This window comes from Polyodon spathula, chromosome 12 (assembly GCF_017654505.1).
Source record: "Polyodon spathula isolate WHYD16114869_AA chromosome 12, ASM1765450v1, whole genome shotgun sequence".
Classification (NCBI taxonomy): Eukaryota; Metazoa; Chordata; class Actinopteri; order Acipenseriformes; family Polyodontidae; genus Polyodon; species Polyodon spathula.
In genome coordinates this window covers 4,100,767-4,122,493 of record NC_054545.1, presented here as the reverse complement: position 1 = coordinate 4,122,493, position 21,727 = coordinate 4,100,767, and the positions used below count along the sequence as shown (strand labels likewise).

At 38.2% G+C, this 21,727-nt stretch overlaps 1 protein-coding gene across 6 annotated transcripts in view; it reads left to right on the top strand.

Annotated features, from left to right (window-relative positions):
* The first annotated feature begins 522 nt into the window (after positions 1 to 522).
* Positions 523 to 21,727, top strand: part of LOC121324628 (synaptotagmin-16-like) — a 32,439-nt gene continuing 11,234 nt past the window's right edge. For 2 of the 6 annotated variants that reach the window (XM_041266722.1, XM_041266720.1), the window contains exons 1-2: positions 523 to 747; positions 16,768 to 16,947. In XM_041266722.1, the coding sequence (XP_041122656.1) occupies positions 735 to 747; positions 16,768 to 16,947 (193 nt within the window). In that variant the 5' untranslated portion in view covers positions 523 to 734. Of the gene's footprint in view, positions 748 to 16,767; positions 21,636 to 21,727 lie in introns of those variants that run through there. The other 4 variants (XM_041266721.1, XM_041266717.1, XM_041266718.1 and 1 more) reach the window with 4 other exon arrangements.

The following is a 21,727-nucleotide window of genomic DNA, read 5'->3' as shown; positions in this document are numbered from 1 at the left end:
CAAATTAATTTACAAATTAGCCAGAGTCGAAGGCTGTACCTTCACTGTGTACTCACCTGCAGGCTTCCAAACTAGCTGTTGGAAAAAAGGAGTATAATAATAAAACAATGTCTCTAGATAAATGCTGCTGTAAACTATACCATACTATAGAAAAAACTGTATGGTGCAGTGTGTTGAGATTGGCACATATGTTGAATAATAAACCATTGACGTGTTGGTGTTAAAATTCTAACCATTCAGTTTAATTTGTTGACGTGTTAATGATTTAAGGCTTGCTAATTACAGTATATGTATTTTTAAAAATATTTTAAATACATTTCTATGTGGGTGATATGCATTTGTTGCAATTGCATCCGTCAATAGTCTGGTGTGCTGTGTAGTGCATTACGAGGCAAAATGACATACACTTGTTTTGTTTTGGGGGAGGTTTTGTTGCTGCACCTGAAGCAGCGTAGATTGTATCCAACTATAAACGTCACTGCTGTATAATGCCTGGAAGGGAAAGGGAAGGGGAAGAGGCGCTGGATCTGGCGGTGTTGTGGATCAGAGCAACAGGGAGGCGGGGGAAGATGTGAACGCTTTGCGAGATCAGTATCAGCAAGTAGCTACTATCACTGGCAATACTGCGCTAGGGCTGAGAATGCGCTGTTGAAAAAAAAAAAAACCAAACAAAACATCTGGCTACAGTGCACTTCTGTGGATTTGCTGTTTCCAAAACTGCTCAATCTGAAACCATGGCTGCAGACAGTAAGTATTCCAATACACCATATATGTGTGTTAACTATTAGTTTAATTTTGTTTGCAATGTGAACAGATCTGCTGCTGAAGATGTGGTGTAGGTGGATATATCTATCAATGTGTGTTTGATGCAGTGCTGTGCATTGCACCAGTGGATGCAGATTTCCTCGTGTGGATTATTTACTGTTTAAATACATCTATTAATTATAGGATTGCAGAGGAGGAATGGGTTTGCAAGTTAAAAGAATAGAACACAATACTCGCACCACTAGAGCTGGCAGCACAGTACATTTTAATTACTCGTACGTGTTCGGATTACGGTAGGTGGGATAACGAAGAAATAAAATTAACGGTAAGGATTTGTTATTTTAAACGGCTACCGAACCATGTCTTATTAAAACAATGGCCTTGTGTCAAAGAATCAGTGAAGAAATGTGTGCTTTAATTTACCCGCATGTGATAACGCAGCTTATATATATATATATATATATATATATATATATATATATATATATATATATATATATATGTGTGTGTGTGTGTGTGTGTGTGTGTGTGTGTGTGTGTGTGTGAAATCAATGTCTATACACCAGAAATACAAGTTTAAAGGCTTGTTTCTATTAGGGTCTTGTAATTGGGACACCAATACTTGTTTCTTAGTTGATAAAGGGACAGTGGGTATTACGTTTACAGTACATACAGCAGTCTAAAAAGTTATTCCTTTTTTTGGGGGCGCTGCTGATTTTCAAATCTCATCTGCTAGGAAGGAATTGCATGTTGTAGATATAGATGAATGGTAAGATATCCTACCCCAACAATATAAACTAATGGTGGACTAAATCACACACTGCATTGTGTTTTTAGTCACCCCTTCTACTTTTGGACTGAGCAAAACAAAATCATAATGCATATTTTCTGTACATGTGTTTTTTTAATTTAAATTATATTTTCATGGCTAATGGACTAGTACTACAGGATGTACTGTATAGACAATTAATAGACTATTCCCTTGGGTTCTCATCTACCAGATAATGTTGTATCTTCCAGAAATGGTCACTCTGACCCTGGTAATTCTTTAGGAGGACAAAAGTTACAATAGTTGCTTGATTTATTTTCTATTTACCCATGGTTAAAATGTGCAGATTTCAGCCACACCAAGTAATAAATGGACTCTAAAGTCACATTGCAGATTCCAAGGTAAATTCACACTGTGACAGCAGTTTCACTGGTAATTGGTACAAAGACTTACCTGCTCTGTTTAAGGGTCATTATTAAAAATGTGATCCTCAACAGACATCCATGTCCGTCCATCTGTCTATCTGTAAGTGGGTAACATGATAGATGCCTTTAACTTTCGTGAGCACTTGTCAAACGTATTCACTTGCAAGAATGTTTTGCTAGCACTGCAAGTAGCACTGTATCGTTTCTCATGATTTTTTTTTCTATTTATTTTTACATTTGAAAGATCTAGCCTAGTGCCATGGTGCCAAACTTTGGTGGTGTGCATCCTCAAATAAATATTATAGAAGATATTGCAAAGCCTTTATATTTATTTGTATTTATGGGTTAATTCTGAATGACATGTAGCTTTTGCTGTAATGGATGCCTGTACAGGACTTTTTGAAGGACTGCCATGGATCAAAGACAAAACAGGTAGAATTGCTTTGTGGTTAACAATATGTGACTAGTTAATTAATTCTGTGTTCTGGACACCCCTGTAATCTATACATGTTTACAGATCTGTATAATAATTTTATCATTAACAGTGAAACTCTAATTGTTAAACGCAATCTGGAATTTTGAGAGTTTAATTAAAAAAAAAAAAAAAAAAGATTACCATACTATAATTATGAAAAGTCCTCAAGTGCTATGGGTGTTCTAAATATACTGACACATCAAATCACAGTTGCCATCTGATTATCTAAAACCTGATTAGCCAAACAAATTGCACATGTCTTTGTACAGTACAGGGGATACTGTGTTAACTGCCAACACAATCAACCCGGAACTCCCCAGTGTGAGAACCCATGATCATGGTCAACGATGCTGGCGGCGAGATGGGTTGTACAAATTGTAAAGATTTAAAAAAAAAACCAAAACCTGAGTTAGCAGTAAATTGGTTGTGGAGTCTTTTTCAGTGTTGCAAGTGGTGCCAGATGCACACTGTATATCATATTAAATCGAGAACTGGCTGTAATGTACTTGTATTTCATATTTTTCCTTGGTTTGTCTACTACAGTGTGTGTGTGTGTGTGTATATATATATATATATATATATATATATATATATATATATATATATATATATATATATAGATATATATATATATAGATATATAGATAGATAGATAGATAGAAAGAAATATATAGATATAGTATGCTCTGAGGAAGATGTGATTGTAAACTAGACATCAGCTTTGCTGTCCGAGGATAATAACATCCTTTATCTGAATGATATGGATTATACAAGATAAAATGTATTCATGGGAAAGTTGCCTTTTGAGTGCTCTCACTTTCTTGCCTTCGCAGAGGAGTCTGAACAGTGAAGTCATTGTGGTTAAGTAGCCTGTTTTGAGGTATTGTCCTCAGTGATTTCCCTGCTGATGTGTGGAGGCATGCTTTCGGTATATGTATATATAAACATGCACACACTCACACTCATTTTAATTTGTGGTTTAAGCAGTTAGAGAATGTGCACCTGCAGCCGACTAATTTATCTTAACAGCCGTATTTGCCTGTGAAGCTGCTAAATTATTTACAAAACCAAATGGATGATGCAGCAGTGATTGAGCTGCATTATAAAGAGTGTGGGACACGATCGCTGGAGATAATCTAAATGTACCTGTATATTCCTCAATGTTACACTTTATATGACACTATAGTATTTTTCCACTGTATTTAGTCTTTACTTGCTGTTGTGTGGCTGTTTTATATTGACTTTATTTCAAAGACAGCACTAATTATTAATGGTCTTATCTCTGCTGTGCTTATGGGCTTGCAGAGGGAGGGGTTGAAAGACAGGAATTCCTATTGTGTCCCGATACAGAGTTGAAGCTTTGCAAATGAATCCGTTATACAGTAGCAGTGCTTTCTCATTGCATTAGTCATCTGGATCCATAAGAGGGACACAACCCGGTTTCTTTTTAATACATTTAGTGTCACAGTTCTTAACAAATTCTTAACAAAGCTTAACAGAGAGTGTCTCTAGCGGAAGAGGTATGTTGTTTTCAAGTGATCAGCATTTACTGCACAGGCATGCTTGTCTTAGATATAAGGATAATTGTTATGTTATTTTGTGAGATTGTATTATGTGAGCATTTATTCAGGGAGTGATGTAATTCTGTCATTTAAACATTCATTTCATAGGTAAGCTTCATTTTGATTGACTCGTCAATGTAAATAAGCAGAAGTGATTTGCTGACATTCGTACAGTAGCGGAGAAATTCTGGGAACCAGACAGATCTAACCCCCAAATTACTTTAAATCCATATGCTTTAACAGTTATGGAAAATGTCTATATTTGATTGAAACAGACATATAGGCTCCTATCTGTCATGTTCTGCGAGTGACTTTTACTGAACTGGTTTTAACATTTAGAGCTTAAACTGTCGAATTGCCAGCTTCAGGATTACAGGCACATCTACTCCATTGTCTGTAATGTGGGTTGTAGGGGAACCATATGTTTAGGTGTTTGAATCCAGCCATGTTTCATTTCCTGGAACTGCTGGTAACAATATTCTTAACAATACAGAAATCTGTATGTTACTAAATGAAAACACAGTTAGGAATCAAGGAGTTGCCTACAGGGATCAGTTGCCATCATACATTTCCTATCACTCTGATACTTTTTTCTGCTCCCTCAGTGCATTTACAGAACAGATTAATGTTATACAGTATAAATAAACCATTCATTATTTGTTTATTTAGCAGACACCTTTATCCAAGGCGACTAGGGTGTGTGAACTATGCATCAGCTGCAGAGTCACTTACAACAACATCTCACCCGAAAGACAGAGCACAAGGAGGTTAAGTGACTTGCTCAGGGTCACACATAGTGAGTCAATGAGTGAGCCTGTATTTGAACCGGGGACCTCCTGTTTACATCCCTGTTCTTAAACCACCAGACCACACAGCCTCCTCATCACTCAGGTTCCAATCATTTCTCTCTGCTTTTCTGAGATCAGTTTGTATGCTTGTACATGTGTATACTGTACTATAATGTGCAGTGTGTCTGTTTGCAAAGAGCTTTGTTTCATGTTTGGAAAACTGTAATAACGCTGTTGAATTATTTAGTATGATGGAAGAAAGCAACGTTTTGTTCCTGATTAATGACTGATTCTGTCTCTCTTACTGTAAATCTGTGTGAGCTCTTTCAAGAAGCTAGCTATGCCACTCTTCCATCGCCCTGCTTTATTGAGACAGTGCAATTCAAGTTAAGAAAAGTTAAACACTGAAAGTGAAAATAAAAAACAAAATCTTATGCTGAGATCATCCACCAAAGAGCCTGTCTACATTAGGTATCGGGGACAGCAGTAATGTTTAACTGTATTTAATCATTATTAGTTACCGATGGAGAAGTCTACTGATATTTAATCTTGTCAGGGTTATTTTAAGGCTCATAACCCATGTCCATACCAATTAAAATGCAAGGACATGCAAGGCAATACAATTCAAGTTTAAAGCTGTAAACTGTCTGAGTATGATACAAGGGTAAGGAAGGATCCTACAAACCTTCTTTGCTGTCATTTAAAAAAAAAATCCTGCACAGTTCTATGAGATCCATGCATCCCTTGCTTCATCCAAGCACCTTGCATTTTCTGTACAAGGCATGCATGAAATCATTTCTTATCCTTGCACATCTTACTTGATGCTAGCGTGAACCTTGAGTATTTATTGGTATGGATGCTTGAATCATGGGAGTCGTATATATTTTTGTGTTAACGCTGACTTTAAATAAAGTGCAAATGAATGTTTAATGACTAGAACCCAACGAACCCCACTCTCAGGATGTGGGCTGGAGACTCCAGTCTTACATGCTAAGGGCAGGCAGGAGGGACTGGACAGTAATTGCCCTGGACTGGATACAAGAAAATGCCCTCATTGGAGGAAACCAAAAGCACAACACCCATTTCTGCAATCTATAACTGGAAATAGCTTTCATCTGCTCTTATCTTTGATCTCTGTTTTCATGTGGAGTCTTTTAACTCAGGTTAAGGAATAGGACGGCTGGGAAATATCACAGAAAAGGGAAACACATTTCTTGTTGGTACAGGAAGAGTTCTGCTTCAGAAGATTAAATGTTAACTCGGAAAGGAAAAGAACAAAACATGTAGCATTAGAGGCGCCTTTCGTCACTTACACAGCCATGGGTGTTCTGAAGCTTGCAGAGTATGTTTATAAGTGTTTGACGGATACCTCTAATCAAGTTCAGAGTGTATTTCTCACACGCTGTTTGTTTTACTTTGTCATATAAAGAGTGCAAAAGCAAGTACACTCAACTTAATTAGTGTTAGCTTGTAAGTCATTATATCTAAATAAACAACAGACGAAAGCCTGATATTAACGTACTTAAGCTGGTTATATAGAACCTCTTGTGGTTTAAATATTTAGAATGATTTGTCATTGACATTCTTAGTGTGAAAATATAAGTGTACTTGGTGCTAATAGGTTCCTGTGGAGATGTGACTTATATTATCTCTCAGAAACAACAAACTACACTTCAAGAGTGACCTAGGCCCATTGAAGTGTGTGATTACTAATGGATTACACCTGCAACTGTATACAGTATTTATATAGCACATTTTGAAAAGAGGAAATGCTGGCTCTAAGGGTTTGTGAGCAGTCCCAAGCCTTTTTTGAAGTATGGTAAAGTTAAAATACCTGTATTTGTACAATACTGCAAATGATCCAGCACACTCACTTAAAAATCTTAATCCTTACTGGATATGCAAAATAGCGCGTATCTGCAAAGATGAATTTGGACACAGCTCCATTGCAGTGTGGTTCTTTTAGGATCTGATATTCCTGCACCTCTCTATAGCGATCTGCTCCTGGCAGACTCGGGCAGCCTGCAGGGCTGCAGATTAATGTCTGCTGTTAAACCTAAAGCAGCTATAATAACCTGTGCTGGAATCAGGTCCCCATGCCAGCCGTTAAACGTTGTGCATCGTAGCTGATCTGCATCTCTGGCATGAACTGGGCATTTATCCACAGCTGCACTCTGCATCAAGGCTGCGGAAACAATGATGCCTCTGGGGTTTGTGACCTGCCAGGAAAATCTACTGCATACTTAATCAGAGCCTGCTCCTTTGCTCAGTCCTTTGCTCATGCAGTTGTTTCGACTGAACACAAGTTTGCTGCAGTGTAGCATTGCCCATTGTGCAGATAACCAGTATTTACAAATATGATGATAAAAAGAGCAATCTTTATTACTGCTAACATACTACTACCATAATTTAAAGCAAATACACGCTGGAGGGAAATTGGCAATAGTGTAGTATGTTATATGGTTTGTGCACATGTGGGTGATTTAATAATGCGTGTGCGTGTGTGTGTGTGTGTGCATGTACTTACTTTTGTATACAGAATCAATTACCCAGCTCCCCCCCCCCCCCCCCCCCCCCCCAATTTCTTGTGTCTTCCTTGAGGTTAAATGTTACATCTCCTACAGTTTCACAACACCTGTATCTGTATATACCTGGGGTTCAGGGTTCAAAAGTAGAACATTATCTTTTTAGTATCAAATACGACTCCCTTTGCATCACTGTGATGATGGAAAAACAGACAGTTTACTGGTAGGCAGTAATTTATTGCATATCTCAGCCTGCATATGTGTACAGTGTTTATTTGGTGTGTTTAAGGCCTGGGACATTGCAGAATGAAAGAAGTATTTTCTTTGCATTCTCAGTATGCCAGTGGATTGAGGGATGTCTAAAATTTGTAGCCAGGGAGGGGAAATTGTAATTAATCTGCAATGATCCTTAAGCCAGTGAGACTTTTCTGTGTCACTCCCATGCTATATAAAAAAAAAGATGAATTACAAGAAGATCTGACATGGTCAGAATATAAAATGACATTTAGTCCATTTGATTTATGTAAAGAATGCTGTATACACTGAAGAGTCTCTTTGCTTTAATTGATATAAATCCCTAAATGCTCTTTTATATCCTCCACATTAGATCTTTTCTCAACTCATCCTTTTTTTAATAGGACTTTATACATTACAAGTAGGGGCAGGTGCAGAAAAGCTTTAGCTTTCCGCGTCAATAACCTTGCTTTATGGACTGTCTGATTATCATTGTACTTTAACTGCTTTCATTATCTCCACTCTGCCTGGCAATTTTATTACCTGATGCTTTACTGGCTGTGATAATGGGGCCACTAGGAAATGGGGGTTTGTTGATCTTTCCTGAATCCTATATGACATTTTGGGCAGGAACTGTGCTTTTCTAACAACTGAAGTGACATGAAAGCTTTAGCAATGTTTGAAAACGCTTTAGACAATGAACAGTTTCCTGTATCTGTATGAAAAGTGGTGATCTCTGAATTCGGGAGTCGCATCAGGATGACAGAGAAAGAAATTCTAACTGGGGCTGACAATTGAAATCGTTTTGATCTTGGCTTGCTGCTGATGGGAATAAGCAAGTCTGATTTCAGATCACTTTCAAGTCGGCCCCAGTGGTAGATGGAGATGTGGATTTAGCCGCCTGTGGAGACCCAGTCCAGAACGGAATGGCTTGGGGTGTTCTGGTCAGCACTGAGGTACTCTCTCACCCTGCCTGTTTGTCTGTTGCACAGTAAACTCACCCCCTGAGACCTGTTCACTATTACAGTAAGAGCAAGAAGATTCTCCTCCATTTGGACCAGCACTCATTTGAGACCATTTTGTTGGTTGAACGAGAGATTGCCCTGTATACAGTAACTTTACAACCTGTTACCCAGCATGTGTGCCAAGTGAAGAATACCAGACACCTGGGGCCATTTTTTCAAAACTTGTAATCTTTGTAATCCTATATTTTGTGATCGAGATTACTTTTATCTGGATCGTTTTGATCCGGTTTTTCGGAAAATGTCACTGCTGGATTACATTTATCCAGATTATAAATAATTATGACTACAACATTTTTTTTTTTTTTTAAATGTAATCTCGATCACAAAATCTAAGATTACAAAATCCGGATCACTTTTATCCAGATTACAGGTTTTGAAAAACTGGCACATAGAAGTTGTGCACTGGTAGTTAAAGATATTACTCTTAGGAAGTCTGATGACAGCCTTATAACCTTTAGTGAACTGTGTTTGGAGAGTCTATCATTGAATATAAAAAAACCCACCACAAAAACAATACAATTCAACAGTAAAAGTTAGAAGGATGTGAATGAGAGTTAAAGACAGATTAAAATGTCAAGAATTACAGATTGATATCTGTGGAAAGGCGACTATGCTTTCTGGCACCTCACTCAATGGAAATCAATTGGATCTGGAACAGGGAAATTGGATCTAGATGTGCAGTGTGGTGCTGAATTCCCCAGGGAGGTTGTGGGCCTCCACTTTTGAAAGCCAGACAGCACATACCATAGAGATCTGTTTCAATTTAATGCTGGCTGTAAAGCCTTTCGCAGACTGCTCTATTACAGACCTCCGCTCAATAGCTGAATGCACATCACACAGACAAAATAATGCAAATAGTGAAAAAAGGAACGCTAATCCTCTCGACACTTGGTCCTGAAGTTCATATTGGTTATTAAGCATAAACAATACTAGAAAATTCCTAAAGCAAAGTAATGTAATTATTTTATAAACAGACCTACAGCTGCTTTATAATGCTCTCTGTGGTTTTGCTTATTTGCAGTATTGCAGTGTGCAGGTGTGTACCACTGGATGGCATTATTTAACAATATTTACTCATTGATGGAACGGCATCAAGTGGAGAGTTAGAGTGAATACTAAAGATGAAAAGAAAATTGGGAGCTGTATCATGAGTTTTAGCACCAGAATAAAATATTAAAGGATTTTAGTAGTAAGTGCGATGATTGTACACTCATATGAAATGTGCTCGTTGCCTGTTTCTTAAATGACAGCTTATGCATATTTTCATTGTCCACATTTAAAATACATGAGGGTTTCAGTCTAGACCTGACCATTTTAAATGGACCTGTCTGTCCAACTGGATTTGGAATCTGAATTATAGATGCAGATTAGGTTGATGTCACATGATCCCTATTATAGTGCTATAGTATAGCACTATAAAGCTATGGGTGCAGCAGAATTACAAACTGTCTTCCGGAAATGGAGGAAGTCTACTATCTAACAGCATTTGGGAGAGGCATGGCAGTGGGTGCACATCAAGCAGGGGCCACTGTAGCCAGGACAGTTGTGTAGGTAGGCTGCTCCAAGACATTGGCCATCAGAATGTATCAGCAAGGAAAAACAAAGGGAAAGTGGCAACCAGCTGTGACTGCAAACAGGCAGCGATGGACAGAGGGACAGGATGGTCAGAGAGGCTTAGAAATATGAGTAAACAATATTTTTACATCCTTCGAGACACCTTGCAGGATCTTGTGCAGTCTGCTATATGGGATCACGGCTGTATTCAGGGCACATGGTGGCCCAGTTTGATATTACAGGAGGTGTAGGTCCTATAAAGTGACCAGACAGTGTATATCTCTCCTCTGTCTTGGTGAACAGGATTTATTACATTCTGTTATTATGTGATTTACAAATGGATTGAATAAAAAAAAAAAAGAAGGGCGCTTTCAGGAAGGGGCTTAGTTGAGCATGGTGTACTTTTTCTGAGATTCATATTTTTCCAGCCTCCTTGGTTTCCTGTTCCCTAGTGTTTTGTCTCCAATGTTGTTGCTATGGTAAAACAACATTCCCGTTGCCAGGTAATTAGGTATATTCACGACTGCTAGGTCTCTGCTGTATCGCAGGTGTGAATGGACCTAATAAGCCTCTTTCAGCGAAGTCGATTTCATAAAGTGGATTTGCATTTTTGGACTATATTATTTACAAATGACAAAGAAATGGGAGTAGTAAAATATATTAATGTAAATAAATGTGTCCTGTCATTAACCCTCAATGATACACACCTCAGCATTTGCAATAAACAGATTTTAATACACATGATAAGCACTGTCATTTTTAAACAGGCCAGAGGCGGTCCTGCAGGTATTCAGGTTCAAGAGCTTCATGATGAAACATTTAAAAAATATTTAGTCAATGATAGTTAAATGAATGTATTTGCTGTATACTGTCCCTGTGTTGTTTTTTTAATAAAGTAACAACAGTAGGTAGCCAGTCTAACCATATGTAGAATAACAACAATTCAGTAACAATTGATAAAGCTTTCTTAAAGAATACGTAGCTTCAAATGAAATGTTTCTGATGAGTCTGTGTTAAGGTGGTTCGACTGTGGGTTCAGGGGCTCATCTTCAGTTCTAGTTGTCAGCCACAGACATATATAACGTAGGTAAGATCAGCCAAAATGTCTTTATATTAGTAAGCACCAGCACCATCTACTTTACAGCTGTGTGCCAAATATTTTGCATCACCATATAATGTGAAACTTGCTGAATAATGTAACGTTAACATATTGAATTACATACGGCGTTGTAGTTTCCCATATACTTAACGAAACACAACAAAAATGGAAAATTGTGACATTTTGAAATCCAACATGAAATGCTGTGCTACTATTATGGCTTCCAGTAGACTTTTGCGATATCATTTTGTAGTTTCTTTGATTATCACAGACAGCTAGAACTGAAGGTCAGCACCCATACAAAGGGGATTGCAGCTTAACACAGACTTTTCAAAAACTTAAAATAGTATAATATTTGCCACAGAATGACCCGCAATGCAGCAAAATGAAACCTCCAGTATATTACAGTGACATAGTTTACAAAAGGCTTCTTAATAGTGGGACATGAAGCTTTTTACTGTCAAACTACAGCTGCTTGATAAGAAGCCATCAAATCATCCTAGAAATGTGTCATACGCATGGACGTAAACTGTAGTGAGTTTCATAATGGCCTATTCATGCTTCAGTTGCTATTTACCTGTGTTTGATCAGATGGAAATGGCTGTGTGTTATCAGAAGATAACAGAAACAAGAACTATTATAGTCAGTTCAGACGAAGAATGGCTTTTTTTCACGATTGCAAAAGCTGTTTAAAGTGCACACAGTATGAAAATGAATGAGGCATGATGTAATCGCATTGGGAGGATTTGTCTTACTCGAGCCGTATGTTGCTGTGAAGTATGCCCCCTGAGAAGATTTGTCATATATTATACCAATTAGGATGTTACCTGTTGACTATCTCCACCACACATCTAAATGAATGAGTTCCTCTATGCCTGAAGACATTGTACAGCTGAAAGAAATAGCTGAACAACCAACATTACTGTAACAGTTATACCTATGACTTAACCTGTGTGTAAAAGGCACAACAGCTTGGGCTGATCGCATCAGCAACAGAACAAATGTGAAGTTAATTGAAGTTAAATGTGACACACTTACTGTAGATCCTTGTCTTGTAGGGGCACTAGCTATTACCTTCGATCACTAAAATGTTTTTCATCCATTTTAGTTTACGTTAGAGACTTGTGATTAAAAAGCCCACAAATGAACAGGAAACTTGGAGCTGCAAGGATGCAGGCCAGCTAAGCTGTACCAAAATATATGTGTTCTTGTGAGTCCCCTAACTTAGCTACAGAGACACTTTAATACAGATCACAGCCTGAGACAATCCAATTCAGCATGGCACGTTCTATTTCATTGTATTATAAAATGACATTACTAGCAGTGATACAATCTAAATATGCAGGAATTGGGAGAATAATGAGGCTCTGAATCCAGGTACAAGCTATTTTATGGACTGTACATTCACAATTCCATGTCCAAGGTTAGCTGTGCTCAGCAGTGCACCTTGTAAAATCATATATATTACTCCCACTCTATTATTGTCTGTGTTTATACAATTACAACTGACCCCCCTTGTTGACGTTTCTATGTCAAGGCTCGCCAATTTACCCTATAGGACAGACATTCACCAGACACCATGGCAACAGCTCTTTCTTTTTTTTTTTTTTTTTTTTTTTTTTTTTTTTAAGAGGGCAATTCTGAGAAGCCATAGGGTTTTGTTTTCCAGAGAAGCTGGTTGCCAGGGAAACTGACCGCTTTGTCATCCTCGGGTAGAAAAAAGCTGCCTGATTCAAGTGCAAAGGACTCACCAAAGCAAATTGTCTGCACATTTTAAAATAGCAAGAAGACATTAGAGAGCATGATGAGAGCTGGTGTCGCATGTCTCTTATTCCCAGAATACTGTTAGAGAATTCTTCTAATTTGTCACTAATGTTTGTGTCGATTAATATACAGAAACAGAAGGAACTCAAAGACCTTAGTGATGTGTTTAGTAGTTTATTTTCTTGTATTGTAACGAGATTGCACAGGAATTACCCAACACTGATTTTATATTTTGTATTTGTTATAAGTGAGGACACGTCTGGTTGAGCACAGCTCAATGATAAGTAATAAATGACTTGATGGATCTGGTTTGCAATAGCCTCAAGGGCTGTTGTAAGTAAGTAACTAAGTTTAAACTAGAAAAGAATTATAGAAGTTAGAAATTATGAGTTTCCATGCTTGGTATGTGCTACCTCCAAAACATATTTGAGATATCTCTTTATTTCCTTGTTGGAAATTCCAGAAATAACTGTAACGGATTTATCCTGGACAGAGCTGGTTGTGGACATTTATACTTTTTTTTGTTTTCTAAATTCCTGGTACAACAGGTCTAGTGTTGTACAGTGACTGTAAATTGATAGGTTATGGCAGTGTAAACTACCCCTTCCAATGTGATACTAAAAGGAGATCATAGCCCTAAACCTGTCCTGCCTGATTCACCTGCTTGAAATGAAATTTCTTCAGTGTCACATGCTCATATGCAAACAACATTCCAATAGAGCCTATCCTGCCTTTGACACACAAACTGCTGGAGAACACTCCCGGCTTTCCCAGGCATTGCCATCCCCAGTGAACATAAAAAACAACTGCAAACACGGAGAGAAATCGGAAGACAATGGGAGCTAGCGTGTGTGTTTTTTTATAGTTTTCAATTTTAAAAAGTAAGTTGGCCTTATGTTACAGTTGTCAGACCAGCTTTGCCAGTTTGTGGACCTGAATTAAGGTATGTAAGCAACAGGTGGTGGGCTCTCTTTTGTATTGTAAAGCAAACATGCTGAAGACTGAACTGAAGTAAGACAGACTTGTAGATGAAGCTTTTAATATGTTAATTAGCTGGTTATAGCTAGTTTGGAAAGACTTATTTTTGAAGTTTGACATTATCTTGGAAAGGCAGAACTTATGCCCACCTTTACTGTTCAAAACATGACAAATTTAGAAAACAAAATGTTGTTTTCTGTTTCTATTTTATAGACTTGCCATTGATAATTTTTGTTTCTCTTAATGTTATGCTGTTCACATGAAGAACATTATAAACTGTGTAAAATTCTTGCTCGCTTTTTTGGAGAATCAGACACATAAGGTACTGGTATCTCAAAAGAAATGTTCATTAAAAAAAAAAAAAATAATTGAATGTTTAAAGGACAGGCAGGAAAGATGAAGCCATATTTTTTTGAAGATGAACACACTTCTAATGTATTAATCTCATAAGAGGTTACAGTGCCACAGAGTGCTGTAGCGGATTCACCCATCCCCCACCCCACCTCTCTCTAGCAGGCACTGGACCAGCATCTCTGACTCATAGCTCCCCAGCAGGTGTTTCTGGAAAAGGCTGCTGTTATTGCAGATAATAAACATTCAGCTGCAGAGCATCTAATCAAGGCTATAGAAACACTTATGTGGTTTCAGATGAAGATTTCTCCAGGATTCGGACATTGTTATATACAGTTCTAAGTGTAAAGTCTCTCTCTCAGTCTCTCTGTCTTTCTTAGCCGTTAGAGTTAATGACACCTGATAAAGGAAACCAGCAAAGTACCAGCTCTGACCAGGACAGCCTTTATAAGCTCTTATTATAGCAAAGTGAAAGCATGGTAAAGCATAGGTAAGCATTGCACAGTCCGGATCAGATAGGTCTTGTAAAGCATATGGTAAATGCATAGTATAACAGTGGGAGTAGCATCTAAAAACTAATACATTATCATGCAGTGAGGACAGTGCTGGTTTAGCTAGAATTTCTAATCTCAAACACTATGGGAGAGGTAGATGTTTTGCCACAAAAGCATTTCAGAAAGGGAGCTTCTGAATTAAGAATACAATTCTATCAAAGCGGCAAATATATTTTTTTTCGAAGCTTCCCTTTCTTGCTTCATTTAAATCGTTTATAAAGGGTACTTCACAAGCGTAAAGCGAAATTACAGTTTTAAAATACAAAGACACTTTGAATTTGTGCCCAGTCCCCATGTGACCACAGATTCTATTGTCTGCAGGCATTCTATTTTCTAGCAGCACTGCATTGAATAAGGTGCATAGAGCGACCTTGCTTTTTAAAGTCTTTCAGTGCTAATTCGTTATAATAAGGTGCCTGGAAATGTTAGAATGGTGGATTGTAGACATTTGGCAGTGGCAAGCTTTTTCTTTTCATGGAAATATTAAAGCATGTGGGTAGAGGAGTAGGACAAACCTCTCAAATACACAGCAGCTGCCATCAGTGTCAAAGTAAACCCACACATAAGTTGGACAGAACATGCTACCTGGCTGATAAAGCAATGCATTATGTGTGTGTTGTAGGGTGTAAAATAGCTCAGATCTGCTTACAGTAATCGTAGGAGAGAGTAGGCACCCAGGTTTATTGACAAATATTCACAAATTTTAGTGGGGTGCCATTGCAGGAACCCTAGCAACGGCAACTCCTAGCACGATCTGCTTTTACACACTACTAAACAGCTGTGAGGTTTCTCAAAAATACAAAATAAACGTAACAAAGCAAAAGGTCACCTTTCACAGCTGAAATTTGATAGTGGGGAAGTAACTATGGAGATGCAGGATTACTTGGCTGTCCACGGTGTAATCCTGGCCACTGAAATCTCTATAGCTTCTACTGAACAGGACTAAAGATTCAAAGGCTGTCCTGCTTCTCCCCACAGCCTGGCGAATGAACACTTTGGTTTTTAGCAGAGCAAGCTACATATGACTCCTGAATGTGACCGAATTCTCTTGGTCGCAGGTTCCTTTTAGTACTGAAAGCAGTCAATCAGTTTAACACTTGTAGCCTCTCTGACGAGCTTCATGCACAAGGAGGATACAACAATCACATGATGCAACCATGTGACAGGGATGCAGCCCCCTGTCTCACAAGGAAGTGCAAATTGAAACCATCAAAAAGTGGTCATTATAGAGAGCTGTTCTAAATACAAGGAGTCCTCTGATTGCATTGAAAGTGACCTGAATGGCAAGGTGGTCTTTCTAGACAGTTTTGTTTTTAGTCAATTGAAGCATTAGAAAAACAAATATTGCAACGAAATATTAACTGTCACACCCCTTAAGCTTTTCTAAAGCTTTTAATCTTTTATCCCTCTCGGAGTTTGTCTTTGGTAAATATTTGAATTACAGCCTAACACAACTTACTGCATGCATATGTATGGGTGTGAAGTATCACATTTAACTGTATCCTCTTGTTTTGACTGAATTAGTATACTTTTCTGTTCTTAATCATCCTATCCTCTTCAAAACTCTGAAGTTTCAACTTTAAAGATCCCCTACGGCCTCCAAAGGGCCTTCAAATGTTCTCAAGGTACAGCTGGTTCACCAATCATTTAACTGTTCCCTTGAAATATTCTGCCCCTAGTGAATGTAGTAAGAAATATATCAACTAGAAATATTATAAACTACAGGATCGCCTTTAACTTCTGAGTTTTAAAAAGTCTCCAGGTTGGGATGTCTAGAACAAAAAATTAAAAAGTGAATCGATTCAAGGCAAAGTGGTCAACAACAAACAAAAAAAAAAAAACCCTAACAAATAAAACAATGCCTTCATGACATTTTGGTGTCTTATGTTTGATCGGCAGTAACCCCTGAGGCGATCGGGTTCCTGTCTGCAGTCGGAGTGTTTATCGTTCTTCTGGCTGTCCTCTTCCTCTTTATCAACAAAAAGCTTTGCTTTGAAAAGATCGGCGGCCTGCCGTGCTTGGAGCAGCGAGGAAAGAAGAAACGGACCAAGGAAAAGGCTGGCATTCACGAGGGGCTGGGTAAGTTTCACGAGCAATCAGCTATCAGGAACCCATCGCTGGTGGCCCAAGTGACCTCTCTTTCGTTAATTTTCTTATGTGTTTCCCCTGGCTTTAAATACCACTGCATTTAATACTCAAAGAGAACTGTTTTACCTTTGGCTGTTTTGCTGTTCTCTCTTGTGTGGTTCATGTTATTTCCCATTTATTTTGATTCTCTTTTGTTGATCTCTTTGAGCCTCTGTGCTTGTGACTCATACAGCTTTGAAGCCTCCCAGGAAGCTTCGCCGGCACAGGCACAGGGTAGCTTTAGATTGCTTCCCCACTGCTGCATCAATCAGACTATGCATTGTGAAGAGACAGACAATGTAAACTTCACAAAATAAATACAGTACTATATGAGCGGTAGACTGTGGGGAAATACAGTAACAGGGAGCATACAAGCAAGAAAACATCAGACATTAAGAAAACATCACATCCACTGCTAGGAAGTAATCTTGTTTGTTGTGACATTTTGAAAGAGGACATTATAATGTACTGTATTGATCAACGTTTGCTCTTGCCCTTTTGTTTGTTTGGCAGCCCTGTAAATATACGGGACCGTTCTTTATTTTCAGAAAACAAACTTCCAAACTACGAGGCTCAGGGTGAGCGTTTTTAAATCATTGGTACTTTCATTTGTACTGGGAATAGAATGGAAATCCAACCCTGTACTTTAAATCTCTTTGAGGAGTTGAGTTGCAGAAGGGACCCCAGCACTATTTGAATCACAAGCATTACAACCCCTTCTTTCACTAGTCATGTTTGGAGTCTTCCATACTGAATTCATTCTTTTTTAAAGGAAAGCAAGATAATTCTGCCGGTGTCCTTTCATTTCTTTATGTACTTACACCTTTAAATATGATGAAAATCCCCTCTCAGTGCTGAACAAAAGCTTTTTATGCTGCTTCTAAAGTGTGTTCTGACAAGCCGTTTAGTTGACAAGACAAGGCAGTATACAAATCACAACTGTCGAATTTGTGCTATCTCTGGGAAACAGACAGCCGAGCCATTTGCAATGTGCAGTGCTGACATATAGAGAGTATTAGACCTCCAGGGCTCATTTCTCTGAAAAACAATCAGGTGAAAATGACTTGAGTTTATTATCAGACCTGGATGGGATTGGAACTCTCTACCCAGAGAGAAAGTCTCCTCATCCTCCTTCCAGTCCACTTAGCCTCCTTGTAAAACAAAAAGAGCCCATGCAGCCAGGGGCATTTGTAAAACGCAAAGAGCATGGATTAAGAGGCTTAATCAAATAAACACGTCCTTTATTGTAACCCAACCCTAATCACAGAGCTGTGTTCTAAACAGAGATGTCCCTGCTTTCTAATGAGTGTTTGAGTTCAAGAGATTTTGCAACCTTGATAGTGTTTTAATCATATTGTAGCCTGTTGTAACTCGTTTTTATTTATTTATTTTTAACCACAAAATAAAAGAGATATATTTAGTACAGACAGATGTGTCCTAATTGTTTCCTGTGTTAACTTTGGCCTTTCAGAAAAAGTGAATTGCTTTTCATGACCCTGTACTGCTGTATGCAGATATCACATTGCATTTTGGGTTTTAGATGTTTTAAATGGGTGAGGTGGAGTTTTATTTTTTTTTTGCGAAGTACCGGTTTTGCTGAGTGGCTGAGCAAGAGGAAGTAAGGTGGCAAAATGTGACAAGAGGATATAGGTAGATTATAAATCATGTACACTGTATAAGAAATTACTGTTCAGTGTTTGTCAGAATTCCAGTACACCTTATCCTGAAGTGGAATGATGAATTGCCTCTACACAGCCTACTAGCCACTCCAAGTGATAAAAGCTATACAGATGTTAAGTATGAAATGAGTTGAGAGTTCAAGTAACTACCCTCAGTGGAGATGTTTAAAAGCTTTTATAATGGTAACATCCCACCTGCTGAGAGTGGGAGCCTTTAAGTATGCTGTGTTTGAAGGTTCATTGCTCCAGTATGTGGAGGAGTCCATTAAACATTGTGCAATTGTTGGTAATGCTTATAGCATCTAGTAGCACGGTATGGGGAATGGTGTTTTGCATTGGATTTATATTTCATAGAATAATAAAGATACAAGTACGTTTTAATTATTTATTACGTTTCGTGAAGCTCATTTACATCTTTTGTAACAAACAAAAGCAGATCGACCGAATATCACCCAAACTCAATTAGCCTCCAAAACCCAGGAGTGCAGATGATTAGAATGCCAGGAATTTGAATCAGGTTTTTATCAATTTTATTCTCCTCTTAAGATTCCTCAGCGGACTTTAGAGAAGTGTGTGGGCTGCCGTGAGACCTGGAAAAAAAACCCAGGGATGGGCATTATCAGTGTAACAAATCGAGGGCTTGGAAATGAGGAGCATCATGCTTTTCAGAACACTGGGATTGCAGTGTAGTACAGGAGTGCATGCCTTTGATGTTCTAGCAATACAAAACAAAGGACAATTCAGACGCCTCATGCAACAATGGACAATGGATTGTTGTTCTGCACATCCCTAACTTAAAATTAAAACTAATACCAAAATCTATAGTATAGCACATCCTTTTCTAATAGTCGAAGAATGTATGCATGTTTTTATATGGACTGCACTTTAAATTGTGCAGTATAGTGGGTAATAGTATAGTATACTATGCTGCTTTGATAGGCTTGTATAGAGAAGAGAGCAGTAAACCAAAGGGATGTAACCCAAGGTAGCTCATGTGCATTATTCATAGCGTGCATGTTATATTACAAAAATTACTGTAAGGGTATTAGGGGAGCGATCATCTGCAGTTCTAAGGACCAAAACACTTGTCATGGCAACTTAATCTAAATTCTTCATTATGGAACTGCTGTAGGTTTGCTGTCAGTTTTAATAGCACTGTGCATATTTTATTGCTAGTAGAGATTTGCACACTAATGTGTTACAGTGGTTTTAATCAGCAGATAACACCATTCATCTCGTTAGAGCTACAATCTCACAGGATACGCAAAACTTAAAATTGCTTTAAAGCAACTTGCCTTCGTATCTGGGCAATTTTACAGAAACCTCCCACAATGTGGGATGTCCTTTTTCCATTCAGATTAACGATTGACTAAGGCAAGAATGATAGAAATCCTCTATTTACTTCCTTTACAAGCATACCTTTGAGTGAGATATCGGTAATTGAATTCAGTTTCTGCTCAAGCTTTACAAGCTGTATGAAGAGACTAGGTCTGGCTGTAAGACTGGTGAGACTGGAATGTCAGCATGGTTTGGACTGAGTTGACTGACACCACTGTGATATGTTTCCATGACCTACTACCTGTGTTTAACCTTTCAGTAACATTGTTACTATTTGCTTAACAATGTGCTAATATGTTTGTTTTTGTTTAGCCTCATAATTGCAGAAATCAATAAAGAAGCAATTAATAAGATTTGCAGTAAATACAATAACATCACTGCACCAGAATATATTTCCTGCCTGAAGTAATCACCAATTATATACAGCCACTCTTTCCAATTATTCCTACTTTCCATTATCTCCTTCTCATTTAAATATACTGGATTCTACCTTTCTCTTATGTCTACTATTACCATGTTTTTACGTCAGTTCACTCGCTGACATATTTACCTTATTTTCTGACTTAACAACATTTTACATTGACCTGTGCACACCTATACAAGGTTAATATGCAGTTTGTGCATCTATGAAGAAGGGCACAATGACTTCTCTTAAAGGGACCATCACAGATTTTCACACTTTATCGTTTGGGGGCCTTCCATGGCATTATAAGTAAAAAAAGCCAGCAAAACAAGATTGAACAATAAAATAAATAAAAGTAAAATGAAAGACTTACACAAAAAAAGAAAGCATGGATTTCCTGTGTTTACTGGATTGAAATTGAGTTTGTGTACTGTTTCCATAATGCTGTTAAACTGAATATAAATAGATTTAGTTTTATAAAATAAAAGTGTGTGGAAAAAATATTTTATGCTTAGCCTGGATTAAGTCTTGCATATTTCATGTCTGGTGCTTTAGGCTTATCTCTGGTAGGTACTGTAAATGTAATGTACTGTTGTAAAGTTTGGATCATAACTCTGTTTTAAGGGATTCATACTGCTCATTCTAAAGCTGGAAAATTGATAGCTGCGGCATGTTGTCAAATTAGACCTCCTCCAGCCGGATTGCCAAGTGTTAACTAGACTTTCAAACCATGGCGTCTTCTCAAGAAGCTCAGAATCCATTCTCTGCATGGATGGCTCGAATATCTGAGACCATATCCACCACATTTCTCAGCCTTGGTCAGGGGACAGCTACTGGGGATGAAAACGCTGACCCCAATGCAAACGACTCTGATAGCCTCAAATCTGATTCAGATATGGACGACATCCCTGAGGAGTCTGAGGATGAAACTCAGAGTGTGGGGAGCACAGATTCACTGCAACCTGCTGGTGATGTACATATGGAACCAAACAATGACAATAGCTATCAAAGCAGTGTCAATGGAGGCTTCGGCATCTCTCCTTCAACCCAGCATGATAATGTTTCGGTGCAATCTGCTGGCTCAGAGATTAGCTACCAGGCCTTGACTGATGAGCAACTTCTAGACAGGCTTTCTACCATTCCTGAAGAGACTGAACACCTGGATAACCGGATAAGAGACCTACAGGAGGATATTACAAGACATGAGCTTCCAAGCAATGGTAAGAACCCCACAGCAGGTAAGCACAAAGTGATGCAATGTGGGAAACAAGTTCTAATATCCTGAGGGACCTTCTAGTTATTCAACATATGA